The sequence below is a fragment of the Sceloporus undulatus genome, chromosome 2 (genome assembly GCF_019175285.1).
Source record: "Sceloporus undulatus isolate JIND9_A2432 ecotype Alabama chromosome 2, SceUnd_v1.1, whole genome shotgun sequence".
Classification (NCBI taxonomy): domain Eukaryota; kingdom Metazoa; phylum Chordata; class Lepidosauria; order Squamata; family Phrynosomatidae; genus Sceloporus; species Sceloporus undulatus.
The window spans coordinates 14080830-14096390 of NC_056523.1; the positions used below are offsets into that span (position 1 = coordinate 14080830).

Below are 15561 nucleotides of genomic sequence, written 5' to 3' on the forward strand. Positions count from 1 at the left end.
GCTTGCAAATGTGTTTTGGCTGCTGCAAAACATAAATAACATACTATATATCACTTTGAATGCATGCAAAAGTAAAATAACATGCTATAGAGATACACACACACACACACACGAGTAAAGTAAAATGAATAAGAGTTTACATTTAATATCCTGTTCTGCTCTATATATTACTGTGCCATGTATATTATAATAATTATATTATATTTTGTTGTTGTTAATGTTGTGTGCCTTCAAGCCATTTCTGACTTATGGCCACCCTATAGCTAACCTATTATGGGGTTTTCTGGGCCTGAAAGTGTGTGACTAGCTCTAGGTCACCCAATAGATTTTCATGGCCCAATGAGAATTGAACCCTGATAGATTCAAACTCTGCTATATTTGCTCCCACTATATGTCATTACTACTACTACTACTACTACTACTACTACTATATTACTGTATATATATTATTTTATGCTGTATACTGTATTTAAGTATCAATACTGTACAGTAATATTGTAAAAGATGCACTGGCCACAATCTCAGAAATACTATGAACTGAACACTGATTGAAGAAGCAAACATGGTGCACAGTCACAGAGAGAGGGGGGGAGGGGGGGGAAAGACACCAAGCAGCACTCACTTGGTTGGAATCGGGCCTCCATAGTTGGCTTGGCGCCTTTTCAGCCCACTTTGCAAGTAGTTCCAAGCAAGCCTCCACAGGAAGATGAACTGATGACATTCTGCTGTTTCTATGCTTGCACAGATGAGTTCCAATAATTCGAGGAGGGTTACGCTCTTTCTGTAGACAAACCTTGGGACTGCATGCATGTGCAGTCCCAAGTGAGCCTCGCAGGAAGGAAGAACTGAAGAAAGACCAGAACCTCTATCGAATTAATGGAATTTGTCTGTAATTTGCAAACACTGAAAGAGTGAGTTGTCAGTAAGCAAGTCATTGAGAGGCAGAGGAAGCCTGTAGTTTCTGGACTAGATATAAAAACAGTCTTCCTTCCGATTTGGTTTTTCTATTCTTCCCCACTTCTTGCAATACAGCTGTTTTTCTCCGTTTCCTTTTACATAACATTGTAGAAGCTGATGGTACATTTGAGGTATGCCTGTAGTACATATACAGCATTTTTAAATGAATGAATGAATGAATGAATTTGATCTTCTGCAGATGGCAAACCCTGACTTTTTCAATGGATGCATGTGCACAACACGTTGCAAATGGGAGCGCACACCCATTGAAAAGAATGGGACATAAGGTCCCACATTTTTTACTATCCACGGGGGATCTGGAATGGCAGATAGCAAGGGTGCACTGTAATTATCATCATCATTATCACTACCACCACCCTTTTCACCAAAGGGCAGAATATCAGATACATTTAATTAAAATGAAAAATAAAACATAACCCGATAAAATGCTAACATACTAAAATAATATGCTAATATCCTAAAAACGAAATGCTCATCAGTCACTACCAATCCTGGCCACCTCAGGCACACTCATCATCTTATTCAACTATGTGAATAAGACAAAAAATAAATCTCAATACTTAGTGAATGAAACCAGAAATCATGCAGAATGAAGTTATAGTTTTCCAAAAGAGTACTTAACAGGAGAAATACAGAAGAATAAAAGAATCTTGGAAATACTAAAATAAGGGGTTTGGGCTTGATCCATGATGAGGGATACTCATTTTATGTCTCAAACCCCTAACTGCACATTTCTTTTTCTTTTTATATTCCAAATCAGGTCATGGTCGGGGTAACAAGAACTCTCAGAAGCCATCTGCAGTATCACTGGAAATGAGCAAGTATGACGAGAAAAGAGAGTTATTTGGGAATCAAAGGGGACCAAAAAATCACAAGCAAAACCAGTCTAAGAAAGGAAAGAAGAAATCGTTTAGTTCTCAAGAGGCTCAAATCACTGAACTGATCACTCAAGAAGATCTGAAAGGAAAGAAAAGGAAAAAATTGTCAGTCTTGGGGAAGAAAATTCCAAAGAATTCAAAATTAAAAAGACTTTGCAGAAGCCACATAGCTGATAAGCCACATGTGTGCATGGAGTATAAAAACAGCTTCTGTTATAGAAGAATATTTACTATACATAAAAGAATCCATGGACCAGAGAAGCTGTTTAATTGCATGGAGTGTGGAAAGAGCTTCAAACAGAGTGGGACACTTACTAGACATCAAAGAATTCACACAGGAGAAAAACCATATCAGTGCATGGACTGTGGAAAGAGATTCAGCGACAATGGAAAACTTACCGTGCATCGAAGAATTCACACAGGAGAGAAACCATACCAATGCATGGAGTGTGGAAAAGGTTTCAGTGTGAATGGGAAACTTACTAGACATCAAAGAATTCACACAGGGGAAAAGCCATATAGATGCTTGGAATGCGGAAAATACTTCAGTGACAGTGGAACGCTTACTATACATCGAATAATTCACACAGGGGAAAAGCCTTATAAATGCGTGGAGTGTGGAAAGAGTTTCAGTACCAATGCAAGACTAATTAGGCATCAGATAATTCACACGGGAGAAAAACCATATAAATGCATAGAATGTCGGAGGAGCTTCAGGGAGGAAACAAAACTTATTCAGCATCAAAGAATTCACACGCTTGCGAAGCTGTACAAATGTATGGAGTTTGAAAACAGCTGTGATGCTAATGGAAAATTTCCGATACATCTAAGAACTCACATACTGGAGAAGCCATATAAATGTGCAGATTGTGGAAAGAGCTACATTGACAGCAGAAACCTTGCTGTACATTCAAGAACTCACACAGGGGAGAAACCATACCAGTGCATGGAGTGTGGAAAGAGCTTCATTCAGAAAGGGAACCTTACACAGCATCAAAGAACTCACACAGGGGAGAAACCTTATAAATGCATGAAATGTGAGAGGCAGTTCAGTACTGGTGGCTCTCTTATAAAGCATGAAAGAACTCACACAGGGGAGAAGCCATATACATGCACCGAGTGTGGCAAGAGCTTCCGCGATAGTGGGACACTTACTAGACATCATAGAACCCACACAGGGGAGAAGCCATATAACTGTATGGAATGTGGAAAGAGCTATTGTCGGAAAGAGCTCCTTAGGCAGCATCAAAAGACACACGGGAGAAATCTCATAAATGTATGCGGTTTGAAAAGAGCTTCCATGAAACACCAAGCTCTTTGTTAATGTCAGTTCACACAGAGGAGAAGCCATCCATATAAGCGAATGGAGTCTAGAAAGTCCTTCCCACCTAAGAACCAATGTGGGGAAAACTACTTAAAGGCTTTGGCATGTGGAATGATTAAATGATAGCTGGAAAATTTCTCAACATCAAAGTACTCACAAATGGAGAACACATATATATGTGTGTTGTGTAGAATATGCTTCATAGAGAGCTTAAATTTGGTTTACCGTATGTACGCGACTATAAATCGGCCTCATATATAAGTCAAAGGCTAGTTCTGGGGTAAAAATTATGGATTTTGATATGACTTGTGGATAAGTCGACTTAGGGGCATATAATGAAGGATGTAAAAGATGAAGTAAAGGGAAATAATGCCAAAAAACTTACTAAATTCCAGCAGGCATAACTGTTTGTGCTCATATGAAAGGCTGGATACGAGTTAAAATACTGTACACAGGCCCTGTCCAGATGGGCGTCCACGACGTGCTAGGGTTGCCTCGAGGTGATGCATGCACATGCCTTGCAACCCTAGCACGTCATGCATGTGCCGCAGTTGCGCAGCGGCATACATACGGCACGCGCAACTATACGTCGCAGCTGCGCCGCCTCTAAACAGTGCTGTGCAGCTTCGACGTAACCACACCGTCTTTGGCATTTTGCGGCGCCACAAACAGGAGCCGCTTTGGGGAGCTTCTTTTTTGCTGCGCAGCTGCGCAGCCAGTTTGTATGCTGCAGTGCAGCTGCATAGCTGATAGAGGCGCCAAGGAGGCGCCTTTTTTGGCGGTCTGTACACCGCCACACATTGACCCATGGATAAGTCGACTCAGGCTTTTGTGGTCAATTTTTCAATATAAATTTCTAGACTTATATGTGAATATATACAGTAATAGCTTCCCCATATGACAGAAATGAATCAATCGGTCACTTTATTTATATCTTACTTTTCAACAAGATTGGGTCTCAAGGCATTTTAGAAGCGTTTTTTTAAAAATACTGCCTATTGAATTAAAGCAATTTAGTGCAGTTATTGGTGAAATAAAATGAGAAAATAAGTAGCACATGTGTGTTGTTGCTTGTTTGTTTTTTTTAGTTCTCCTTGGTTTCCTACAAGTCACATGTTTTGCAAAATCTCCCCACACATTGTCCAAACAGATATTGCCATTTCTTTCTGCAAATCCCAACAGTATAGTAATAAGCCCTTTATGTCAAATGTTTGCCTGTTTCGTTATAAAAATGGTTAATTTAACTATAACTATTAACTATTTAACTGTAAATTCCTCCCTGAGAGGCAAATCTTCCTAAGTTATTTTTCTTCACACACACGCGCAGGAATGAATGAAAAAATTAGTGACTCTATTTGCAAAATCTGTCACATTCAGACATTTAAATTATAGACGGTCTCCTTTCTAATTGCACCAAAACTCCAACAGTATTATGAAATATATTTTGTTATATGAAATTTAACTGGTATTGAATACCATCTGTGAATATTCTTCATTGTACATTTTATCAAAAGAGTAAGTAGAGAATCAATATCATATTAATACAATTTATACAAATTTAATTATGCAAATCATTTTACTAATACAAATAGTATGAATATTATTTATTATTACATATTAATTTATTTATTAAATATTAGTATAAATGCATTCCCTGGATGAGGCTGATATTTTTTATTCGATGGTATGGTCCGGATCCCGATCAGATTTAAACATAGTGGGATCAGACTGTGTTTTCCTGCATGGCAGAGATTAGAATAGATAGTTTCTTGAGGTCCCATGCAGCTCTATGATTCTAGGAAGAAGCCTATGGCAGAAGGTGTGATGAGGGTTAGACCGCGGTTTTTCTATTTCAAAGATGCAGACTGCTGCTGCTGCCACTGAGTCACTGCAGTGTTAAATGAAGGAAGCTCTGGTTCCCAGAGAGGCAGCTAGGTTTAATGGTAGTGGGAAGATCTGCCACTTTTCTTAGTGGATCCTAACCATAGCACCAGAATAGACAGTGTGAGTGACATGAGGCTGAGAGCATGTGACTTGACCAAGGTCACCAAGTGAGTTTCGTGGCTGAGCAAGGAATCGAACCCTGGTCTCTAGAGTTATAGGCCAACACTCAAACAATCTACATTGTAGAAATAATGCAGTTTGACACCAATTTAACTTCCATGGCTCCATCCTACATTATCCTGGGATTTGTAGGTTTTTTAGGCACCAGCATTCTTGGGCAGAGAAAGCAAAAAACCTTGGATACATCTACACTGTAGAAATAATGCAGTTTTGACACCACTGTGGCGTATTGAACACCTGGCAGACCAATCAAACGGCAGCTAGAGACCAGCCAAAAAAATATGGGCTGGGATTTTTAAACATTCCATGTGTCGGTTGGGTTTTGGCAGTTGGGATGTTGGGGCTGGACTGGTGAAAGTTGGTTCTAGTCAGGGAGGGGTTCTGATGAGTCCAGGGAGCAGACACAGTTCTAGGAGTTCCAGAGGGGAACTGAGGTTTAAGTCTAGAGTGAGAGGCTTATAACCTGACCTATGTTGATAAGTCCAGAGAGGGACTATATTTGGAAGGAGTCTAAAGTTAAGAGACCTGGAGTTAACCAAGCTCTAGGAAGGGAGTCTGGGATTCTTATGATCCTAAAGGATTGCATAGCCTGAGTGGTTTGCTTTGGGTTAATATTGAGCGGAAGGATAGGGAAAAACCTGTAACTACTTTGCCAAGTAAAGATACAATAACACCTGTACATATCAGATATTTAATATACTTCTGTTAATTCAATAAATTTTTATCTTTGTTTTAAAACCTGCTTGGCCTGAGTGAATACCACAAACACACGCTACTATAGCAAAAAAGACCACCATAAGAAAGGGTTGTGTCATATAATTTTGGTGGCAGCCCTAATAGGAATGTTTTTGTGATCTGTCACATAATTTGGTGGCAACGCCGGGATTTGAAAAATCCGGTAGCCAGAGGCAGACCTGTATCTCCCCCTAGTTTCCATTCTCTAGTCCTGAATATAAATCCCTCCAATATCTCTACCTGACCCATAGCTGCTACTTGGTTTCCCTGCTAGGAGTTACTGCAGGAGGAAATGGATGTAATCTTAATAAATGCAAATATATAAATCTCTTGGGCACTTTTAATTTGCTCTAAGACCCAATTCCTACCAAGGACACTTCCATTCTAGAGTGCTCTTGTGAGGCAAGAAGCTATGCTGATTGCAGCAGTTATGCTGGTAGGATTTTCCATGTCTGACAGGCTTTTGCAGAGGAACCAGGTGAAATGTGCCAAAGAACTACTGGGCAGCACCAGTAATGAGGTGGGAGTGAGAGGGTCTAGAAATGGCACCCTGGCTAACAGTTGTCACTACTGCACAGGAGAAGCTAATGATCAGCCACTCCTGACCTGAAGCTTTCCACCTTAAAAATTTATCTTCGAACTTTCTGACTTGGCTTTCTTCAGTAGTTAATCCAAATCTTTGCTGTTTTCTGCCAACAGCATAGTGTCATCTGCATAACATACCCATGGATGCAGCTTGAATATGAACCAAGAAAAGCCTTTTCAAATTTTTTATTTGTTTATTGTTTCCAACAACATCTGGAGAAGCTGTTGAGCAACAGGAATGTTTCCTTCCTGGATTTCCAACCAATTAGTCAATTAGGACAGCAGAGGAGGAGAAATAAAGATTCACACTGGGATCTGGCCCATGACTCACTTTCATCTGGTGTATGTGTCCCTTTTGCTTTTTCTTCTCCCTCACAAAATACCTCCTTTTCAGTCTTTAGTTGGTGCCATTCAGTTCAGGTGGGAATCCAAAGTCTCACAGCCACGTCCAGCTTATATCCTTGGAAAAAGGTGAGGGGAGCAAAGAGGCAGGCTGCCCGTTTACTACTGAACTCTAGCAACTGAAATTATTGACTGAACATTGATTTGCATATTTTATTTCTTGCTGTCCTTTTCAAATGGAAAGAGAACTTTACTGACTGATGCATGAGCCAGCCACTCAGGGTTGAGCATTGACTTGCTCCATGGAGAATGGGGAATGGCTTCATAATTCACATAAGAGCCATTTTTAGCTAAGGAGTCAACCCGTTTTTAGCCAATATGTCAACATAGCTTCTGTGTATGAGAGAAAGCAGAGAGCAGAAATAAAATAGATTCAGAGCATGGAGGATAAAACTCCTCTCGTGCTGTGAGTTTTTGGAGACTGGTCACCAACCTTATGGTGAGATCATCAGGTGGGCTTTTTGGCCCACATAAAAGGAGGGGAGGAGGGTCTCTCCTGAGAAACAATCTGGAGGGTATTCAAAGATCAGGTCTGCTGTGTCTGCATTGTAAAAGGCCACCCGGCCCCCTTCACAGTTCAAGGTCACCCGGATCCTCTTGGGCTCCTCCTTCAGGGCCAGAACAAGATCATCAGAGGGATTGGAGGCCTTGTATGCATTTCCCCACTTTCCCATGTCCCAGATCCCTGACTCAGGACTATAGGGGATGGAGCCCTTTCTTCTCACAGTCTTCCTGGCCACTCCCACACCCCATTCCTCCTCACTTCCCACAGTGACTTCCCAAAAATGCCTGCCTCCTGTGAATCCTACACAGCCCAGCACATAAAGCCTTTTGTCAAATCTCTCCGGATTGTCAGGACAATCTTGAGGTTTCTCTCCGCATGTCACAGTTCGATGATCCTCAGACAAGATGAGACGAGGATGTGCTGTCTCTGGATCCAGAGTCACCTTTTCTGTTTTGGGGATGGAAGGAGAGGAAGAAAAAGAAAGTGGCATCAACTGAGGGATCAGCTTCCATATCTAAATCTGATCCTGTAACAGAAAAAGCTTTCTTCAGATCTATAGAGCTGTCATGCTCTCCTTTCAGAAGAAAACAAAAAGGTGAAACACTAAACCCAAAAACAACAGGTTTGAAAGCAAAAAAGTCTAGGGGAAATTTTTTTTAAAAACACAGTAGTTTTATTAAAACCAAAATGAAGCGGTGGAATGCAAGAAGAATTTCTGTACCGCACAAGGAATATTGTGTCCATTTCTGGGCACCACAATTCAAAAAGGATGTGGAGAAACTGTAACGTGTCCAAAAGAGGGCGACTAAAATTGTGAAGGGTCTGGAAACCATGCCCTATAAGGAAAGACTCAGGGAGCTGGGGGTGTTTAGCCTGGAGAAGAGAAAGTTAAAAGGTGATATGATAGCCCTTGAAGGGATGCCATATTGAGGAGGGAGCAAGCTTGTTTTCTGCTGCTCCAGAGACTAGGACCAGGAACAATGGGTGCAAAATACAGGAAAAGAGATTCCACCTCAACATTAGGAGGAACTTCCTGATAGTAAGGGCTGTTTGACAGTGGAACAAACTTCCTTGGAGTGTTGAGGAGTCTCCTTCCTTGGAGGTCTTTAAGCAGAGGCTGGATGGTCATCTGTCAGGGATCCTTTGATTGAGATTTCCTGCATGGCAGAAGGGGGTTGCACTGGATGGCCCTTGTGGTCTCTTCCAACTCTATGATTCTATTATTCTAAGGGCAGCATAGCAGTATGGTTTAGGTTTATTTTTAATTAAACAAAAGAGTTTTGAATGGGCAAAGTGTAGCCCATGGGCTGCATATAGCCCTCAGGGCCATTTTTTGCTCCCTGTGGGCCCCATATATAAAAAAATATTGTTCTAAAAGTGGAGCAATTTTTAAAAATTATTTGTACCATTTTTAAATTGATTTTCACCATTATATAATATTTCAAATTATACTAGGCTTAAGTATATGTTGTTCTTTCGTCTTATAATTTTCTTTTCCTAACCATTCTATATAAACATTTATTTCTTCCAAATCTTACTATCCCAGAACTTTGCTCTTTCATTATACATTTCAAATAACCTCTTATCATATTTTTCTAAATGGTTATGTAAACAGCATCAAAGATTTTCCAAACTGATATGTTTTGGATATCCAAGAGTGTAGTAAACAAAACAGGGAAGGTGGCAATTTTGGGGAAATCACTACCTGATCCTAATATCCTAATATCCAGTAGAGATAACATGCCTTTGATAAAAGAAACAAATAATTTTAAATGGAGATTACCTGAGATATTACTATATGAAGATGCAGCAGGAAAGTAATGTAGAATTAAAAGAATTAGGATGTCACCTGGTATGTCCCACCATCCCCACAGCCCCTATTGATGCCCCTCCATGGCTAGATCCTGGGTGGGTTTCTGCAGCAGCTCAAGGGGCAAAGTTTATGCCACAGGGTCCCTCAATGGCCACAGGGATTACCAACAAATAAACAAAAAACCCCAAAAGGGGCTAGAGGCTCACATTTGTGTCTCAAAATAGGTTGTAAATGGGGACTTAGGCGCGTTACAGACCGCCGAAAAGCAGCGGCCTGCACCCGCCCCTTTCCTCGCCGGATCGGGGTCTCAGTGGCCAGAGCGGCAGCCTCTGAGGCCCCGATCCGCCGCTTTCCAGGTCACGGGGAAGTGGCAAAAGGCCCCTTCCCTGCAGCCTGGAAAGGGGTGTCCTTGGGGTGGCGGCGGCGGGGAGGAGGAGAAAGAGGCCACTTGGCCCCTTTCTCCCTTGTGTTGCTGGGCGCAGCCATCTAAAGGCTGCGCCCAGCGATGCAAGACCAGGAAGGAGCTCTGTTTCAGAGCTCCTTTCTCCACCGACGTAAGGGCACACTAAGCACCCTCGCACAGTGCGACAGCATCATGTCAGCGCCGCCTCATTTGGAGGCGGGGCATTCATGATGCCATCATGGCAGCCCCTGTGTAGATGGGGCACCGCCATCTTGTATGTCCTCAGGACGTATTAGGCTTGGGGGCGTCAACAATTTTTAACCTAGGACAACCTGAGGACGTCCCTTATGCCTGTCTGTAACGAGGCTTAGCCCCCCCAATTTAGATACTTATGTTTTTAAGGACATCACTTTAAAGGCAAAGAAGAGCTATGTAAAACTAAGGAGACAGCACAGGAGTTTATTTTTTAATTTTTTGCTTAGTTCTGCTGTAAGTTGGGAAAGGCTGCATAAGACTGGGAGAAAAGACTCAGAAGAATTCTGTGGAGACCATGGACTGGCAAAAAGACAAATGACTGAGTCTTAGAGCAAACTGAGCCTGACATCTCCTCACAGCTGAAATGACTAAACGGAGACTTTTGTACTGTGAGTCAGCATGACGTAACTGTTTGAGAGGTCACATCATGGCAGACCAGGATTTGAATCCCTTCTCTTGTATAGAAACCAACTTGGACAATTTACACTGTCTCAGCCTCAGAGAGAAGAAAATGGCAAACTCCCTCTGAAGAAACATTGCCAAGAAATACCCATGATAGGATCTCCATAGGATTGCCATAAGTTGGAAACAACACCTGTATTTTGGATGTATCAGGAGAAGACAACACCCATTAGAAAAGACAATCATTCTAGGTAAGATGTAATGAAATCACCAAAGAGGAATTCAGACAAACAGCTGGCATGTGTAGGGGTAAAGTCAGAAAAGCTAAAGTACAGAATGAATTCAGGCTTGCTAGAGAGGTTAAGAACAATAAAAAGGGCTTTTGGGGGTATGTCCGCAGCAAAAGGAAGGAGGAAATGGTAGGGCCAATGCGTGGAGAAGATGGCAAAATGCTAACAGGGGACAGAGAAAAGGCAGAAGTACTCAACACCTTTTTTGCTTCAATCTTCTCACAAAAGACAAAGGTACTCAACCTGAAATTGGTACTCCATGCTCTTTGCTTGCTTGCTTCAGTATGTCATCAAGACTGCTCCATGACAGAATAGGACAAGCAATTGATATAGTAAGAATTAAGATAGTAAGACAACTTAGTAACAATTTCCCATAAACCCAAGGGTACATGCTTTGGTTCTTGGCCTGTAAAGGGCTTAATGAGGGATATTCTCCAACAAGTGGAATATTAGAGAGATCAGGATGGACCTTGTAGATAACCCACTGGTAATATCCAAACCCCAAGGAAGAACCAATAAACTCCACTGAATCACTGGTAGAAAACATTCAGGAAAGACTTCATGTGTTCTGTGCATTTGAAACTTCACCAGACACTTTCTCATTTATTTTTTTTACCTTTTTTCTGTTGAAGTCCAGATTCCAGAGAGTCTAGAAAGAGAAAGACAGACTCAACACCATACAGTTATGCAAAATCCAGGGGGAAACAACTCCACGTCCTATTGCTCCAGCACAGAAAGATACTTTCCCCACCAGACTCTACAAGCAGAGGCACCTGGGTCTTCTAGTTCATATGGGGCCCATTTGGTGGGGTAGAGATCATCTTTGCACTCTTAGAAAGCAAGCTGGGATGGATTTTGGGAGCCGGTGCTCCACTTTGTTCTTCATTTTCCCACTTTGACCCAAAGTGGAAGTCTGTCCTAAGGCATTTTTATGGTAACATCTCTGCAACTTCAGAAATAAGGACTTGCTGTTTAACCTACAGAAGATTGATTTACTGAGTTGGGGAGTTTACACCACTCCTGACGTAGACAGGAGTATTCCTGACCCCTTACATCAAATATCCTGAGAAGCACTTAACTAATATCCCAATTAGACAAGGATTTCATCACACTGGAAGCAAGATTCCACATCCTATTATTATTATTATTATTATTATTATTAATAATAATAATAATAATAATAATAATAATAATTGTTATTTTTACCCTGCCTTTCCATAGATATGATCAAGGCGGCTTACAAGGATTAAAACAATGAGATACAAGTTAAAAATATTACAATATAAAAATTAAAAACATCACTACAAGGAATAGGAACAGGAATCAATACAAATCACATATATCAGGAGCAAGAAATGAAAAAAATCAAAATTACAATAGTCTGGGGACAGAGAAAAGAACAGTTTACTAAGGTGAAAATGCCAACTGAAATAAGTGCGTTTTTAAATCTTTCTTAAAAGAAACTAATGATGCAGAGGAACGGAGCTCTACGGGAAGCTTATTTCACAGAGAAGGGGCGACGATGGCAAAAGCCCTCTGTAAGGTCCTCACAAAGTGAGACTTAGGGACCTCCAACAGGTTTGTCTCAGATGTTCTGAGTGTGTGGGGCGGATTATATGGGGAGAGGCGGTCCTCCAAGTACCCTGGCCATAATAAATGGCCATAAAATCCATGAATATCCCGCAATATTGGGATTGTTTTCAAATAATGTCTCCTTTATCCTGGCATTATCAAGTGAGTAAAGTGCCATTTTAAAACAATCCTGCTATTCTGGGATATTCATGGGATTTAATGGCCATTTATTCACAGGATGGGGCTTTTTCCTCCTGTGTAATAAAGTCCTACGGTAATATTATGTTGTTTGAAATGTCATTCAGCTCACCTCTTTTCCATCCCTAACTTGCCAAATATCTTGGAGCCTTTCTTTTACCCTTTCGGACCAATGTAACTACATCTCATTTAAATGTCTTGCAGACATTCTCTGTTACCTTTGAATTGCTTCATGACACCCTCCAGAAAGGGGCTGATATCACAAAAGTCCCAGATCTTCCATTTCAGAGCTGGAGGAAAAGCCACAGGATTCTCAAACTTCTCCTTCTTTGCACACCTGAACGAGAGAAAAACTATCATAGAATCATAGAATTGGAAAGGGCCCCATGGGCTATTGTGTTCAACTCCTTGCTCAGTGCAGGACCTCCAGCTGAAGCATTCACAAACCTTAGCTGTCCAACCTCTTTTTGAAGATGTCCAGAAAAGAAGACCCCACCATTTCTGTCATCATCTCTCAAGTGCAATATGTTGTTGTTATTGGCTGCCAACCCAATTTCGATTTAAAATGAACACATGAATAAAAAAACTCCAAGATCTGTGGTTATCGACTACCTTGCTCAGCGATTGTAAACTTTTGGTCATGGCTTCCTTGGTTGAACCTATCCAAAGGTAATGTAGTCTCTTTGTTTTTCTACTGCCTCTCCCTTTTCCAAGGCCTTTTCCATTTTGTCACAGTGACTCACGAAATCTTCAAAATACAACAGCCTCAGTTTAGTCATGTAAAGAAAGTAATAATCGTCTCTAAGAAGCACCCATATACTGAGAGAAGCATTTTACTTTCCTTTTGTAATGTGTGAATGTGCAAAATGCAAGATCTGTTAAAAGAACAGAAGTGTATTTGGAAAATGAATGGTTGATTTAATTGCTCCCAATTTAGGTATTACCTGGTTTGTTGGGACAGGGTGCCTAAATCTGCTGTGTCACACACATTATGTTCTCCTATGACTTGTGTTTTTACAATTTGAATTTGCTATAATATTCTTAATTACTGTATTAGAGGAACATTATTCATGGAATAGATGAGGACGTCTAGAAATATATAGCGATTTGGGCACCACAATTCAAAAAGGACATTGAGAAACTGGGGTGTGTCGAAAGGAGGATAACTAAAATGATGAAGGGTCTGGAAACCATGCTCTATGAGGAGCTGGGTATGTTTAGTCTGGAGAAGAGAAGGTATGATAGCCATGTTTAAATACTTGAAGGGATGTCATATTGAGGAGGGAACAAACTTGTTTTCTGCTGCTCCAGAGAACAGGACACGGAACAATGGATGCAAACTGTAGGAAAAGAGATTCCACCTCAGCACTGGAGGAACTTCTTGACAGTATCAGACTTACCTTAGAATGGCCCCTGAGCATTTTTAAAGGGGCCATTCTGGGGACAGGAGGTGGTGGGGAACGCTGTATATCACACAGTGAGAACACTGCCGCCGCCGAGCATTCCCATTCTGTTCTGGGAGCGTTCCGTTCTAGAGGGCCGATTTTCAAGAACGCTTGAGAAAGCATTCCCAAAAATTGGCCCTGGGGAATGCTTCAAGAATGGAAGGGGAACGCTCGCCGCCGGCGGCATTCTCGCTGTGCGATATACAACATTCCCCGCCGCCTCCCATTCCCAGAACGGCCCCTTTAAGAACGCTCAGGGGCCATTCTAAGGTAAGTCCGATAAACTCCAGAGTCTGGATGGCCATCTGTCAGATATGCTTTGACTTAGAGTTCCTGCATGGCAGGAGGGTTGGATTGGATGGTCCTTGTGGTCTCTTCCAATTCTATGATTCTATGATTTCAAGATTAAAGGAAGATTAAATTGACACTTTTAGGGCAGCAAAGTTGTGGTAACCATTAAGAGCATCTGAAGAGCCCCAGGAATTTTCCCTAGTCAGGCCTGCAGAAGATCTGGATTTTGGATGGCCCGCAGGGAAGTGGTACGACTTCAAGGCTCCTCTACCACTTATAATAGTTTATTTATATCTTCCCGCCTCTCCCAGATGGATTGAGGCAGGATTACAATCCGCTAAAATGCATACATCAATACTTAAAATACACATAAAAACTCATCATAAATTAATCTTAAAAACTAACTCTTTATCAGTGGCAGTACAGTAAGGTTACCGTTATACAATGGTCAGAGGGTATTTCTTACATAAGGTCAGTTGAATAAGCTCACCAGAAGAGATCCGTCTTAAGTGCTCTCTTAAATGCCTTCAGGGAGGTAATGAGACAGATCTCTTCCAGAAAACCATTCCACAGTTTCGTAGCAGCTGCTATAAAGGCTCTCTAGAAAGTCGATATAAGCCTAGTTGATTAGTGTTCTAACATTTTTTCCAGTTATTCTGAGAGTGTGGGGTGGATTGTGTAGGCCTCCTCCTGAGGAGAAGGCCACACAGAGGAGGAGGTGGCGGCAGGGCAAACACTCACCCTGTCTGGTTCTTTTGCCACCTGCCTTTCTCCTGAGGAATGGGCAGACAGCCTCACTGCAAGGCTCCTCCACTGCTTGCCTTTCTTCTAAGGAGAAGAACGGGAGGAGGAGGATGGGCAAAGGCTCGCACTGCCTGGCTTTCTCCTGAGATGGCTGGGTTGCAGAGGGGGAAAAGGGGGAAGCACTCACTCCTCAAGGCTCCTCCATCACCCAGTTTCTCCCAAGGAGAATTCCAAGTGGCTCAAAGACGTTTAGCCTATTTTAATTTTGGCCCCTACCTACTGCCAAGTTGTGCAGGTCTGCCCTAAATATGTCCACACAGGGTAGACAGGGAGGTCTGAGATTAGAAAAGGGCATTCAGCTTCACATGCCTCTTCCCTGTGGCTACAAGAAGGATCTCCAATACTGGAGGACAGAAAGAGGAGGCATTTTGTAGATATGACAGGAAAAGCTGTGTGTTCTCAGGGTATCAAACCCGCCTGTACTTCTCACAGGATTTCCCAAACAGAGAGGAAAAAGAATTGGATCTGACAGATTCCATTGTTCTCCCACTGAAATCAAGAGGAGTGTGAAAGTGTTGTTCACTGCCTTGAGTCGCTATGTTGGGAGAAAGGCAGCATGTAAGAAAATAATAATAATAATAATAATAATAATAATAATAATAATAATAATAATAATA

The 15561-nt window shown here is 41.6% G+C and overlaps 2 protein-coding genes across 4 annotated transcripts in view; one reads left to right on the forward strand and one right to left on the reverse strand.

Moving 5' to 3' along the window:
- LOC121923809 (zinc finger protein 624-like) overlaps positions 1-3554 on the forward strand; it is a 45943-nt gene extending 42389 nt beyond the window's left edge. The window contains exon 15 of the mRNA XM_042454605.1: positions 1739-3554. Within this exon, the coding sequence (XP_042310539.1) occupies positions 1739-3180 (1442 nt within the window). The 3' untranslated portion in view covers positions 3181-3554. The remainder of the gene's footprint in view (positions 1-1738) is intronic.
- Positions 3555-6769: 3215 nt separating this feature from the next.
- LOC121921960 (zinc finger protein RFP-like) overlaps positions 6770-15561 on the reverse strand; it is an 18976-nt gene continuing 10184 nt past the window's right edge. For all 3 annotated transcript variants that reach the window (XM_042450754.1, XM_042450755.1, XM_042450753.1), the window contains 3 exons: positions 12623-12741; positions 11251-11283; positions 6770-7918 (listed from right to left, as the gene is read on the reverse strand). In XM_042450754.1, coding sequence (XP_042306688.1) covers positions 7401-7918; positions 11251-11283; positions 12623-12741 — 670 coding nt within the window. In that variant the 3' untranslated portion in view covers positions 6770-7400. The remainder of the gene's footprint in view (positions 7919-11250; positions 11284-12622; positions 12742-15561) is intronic.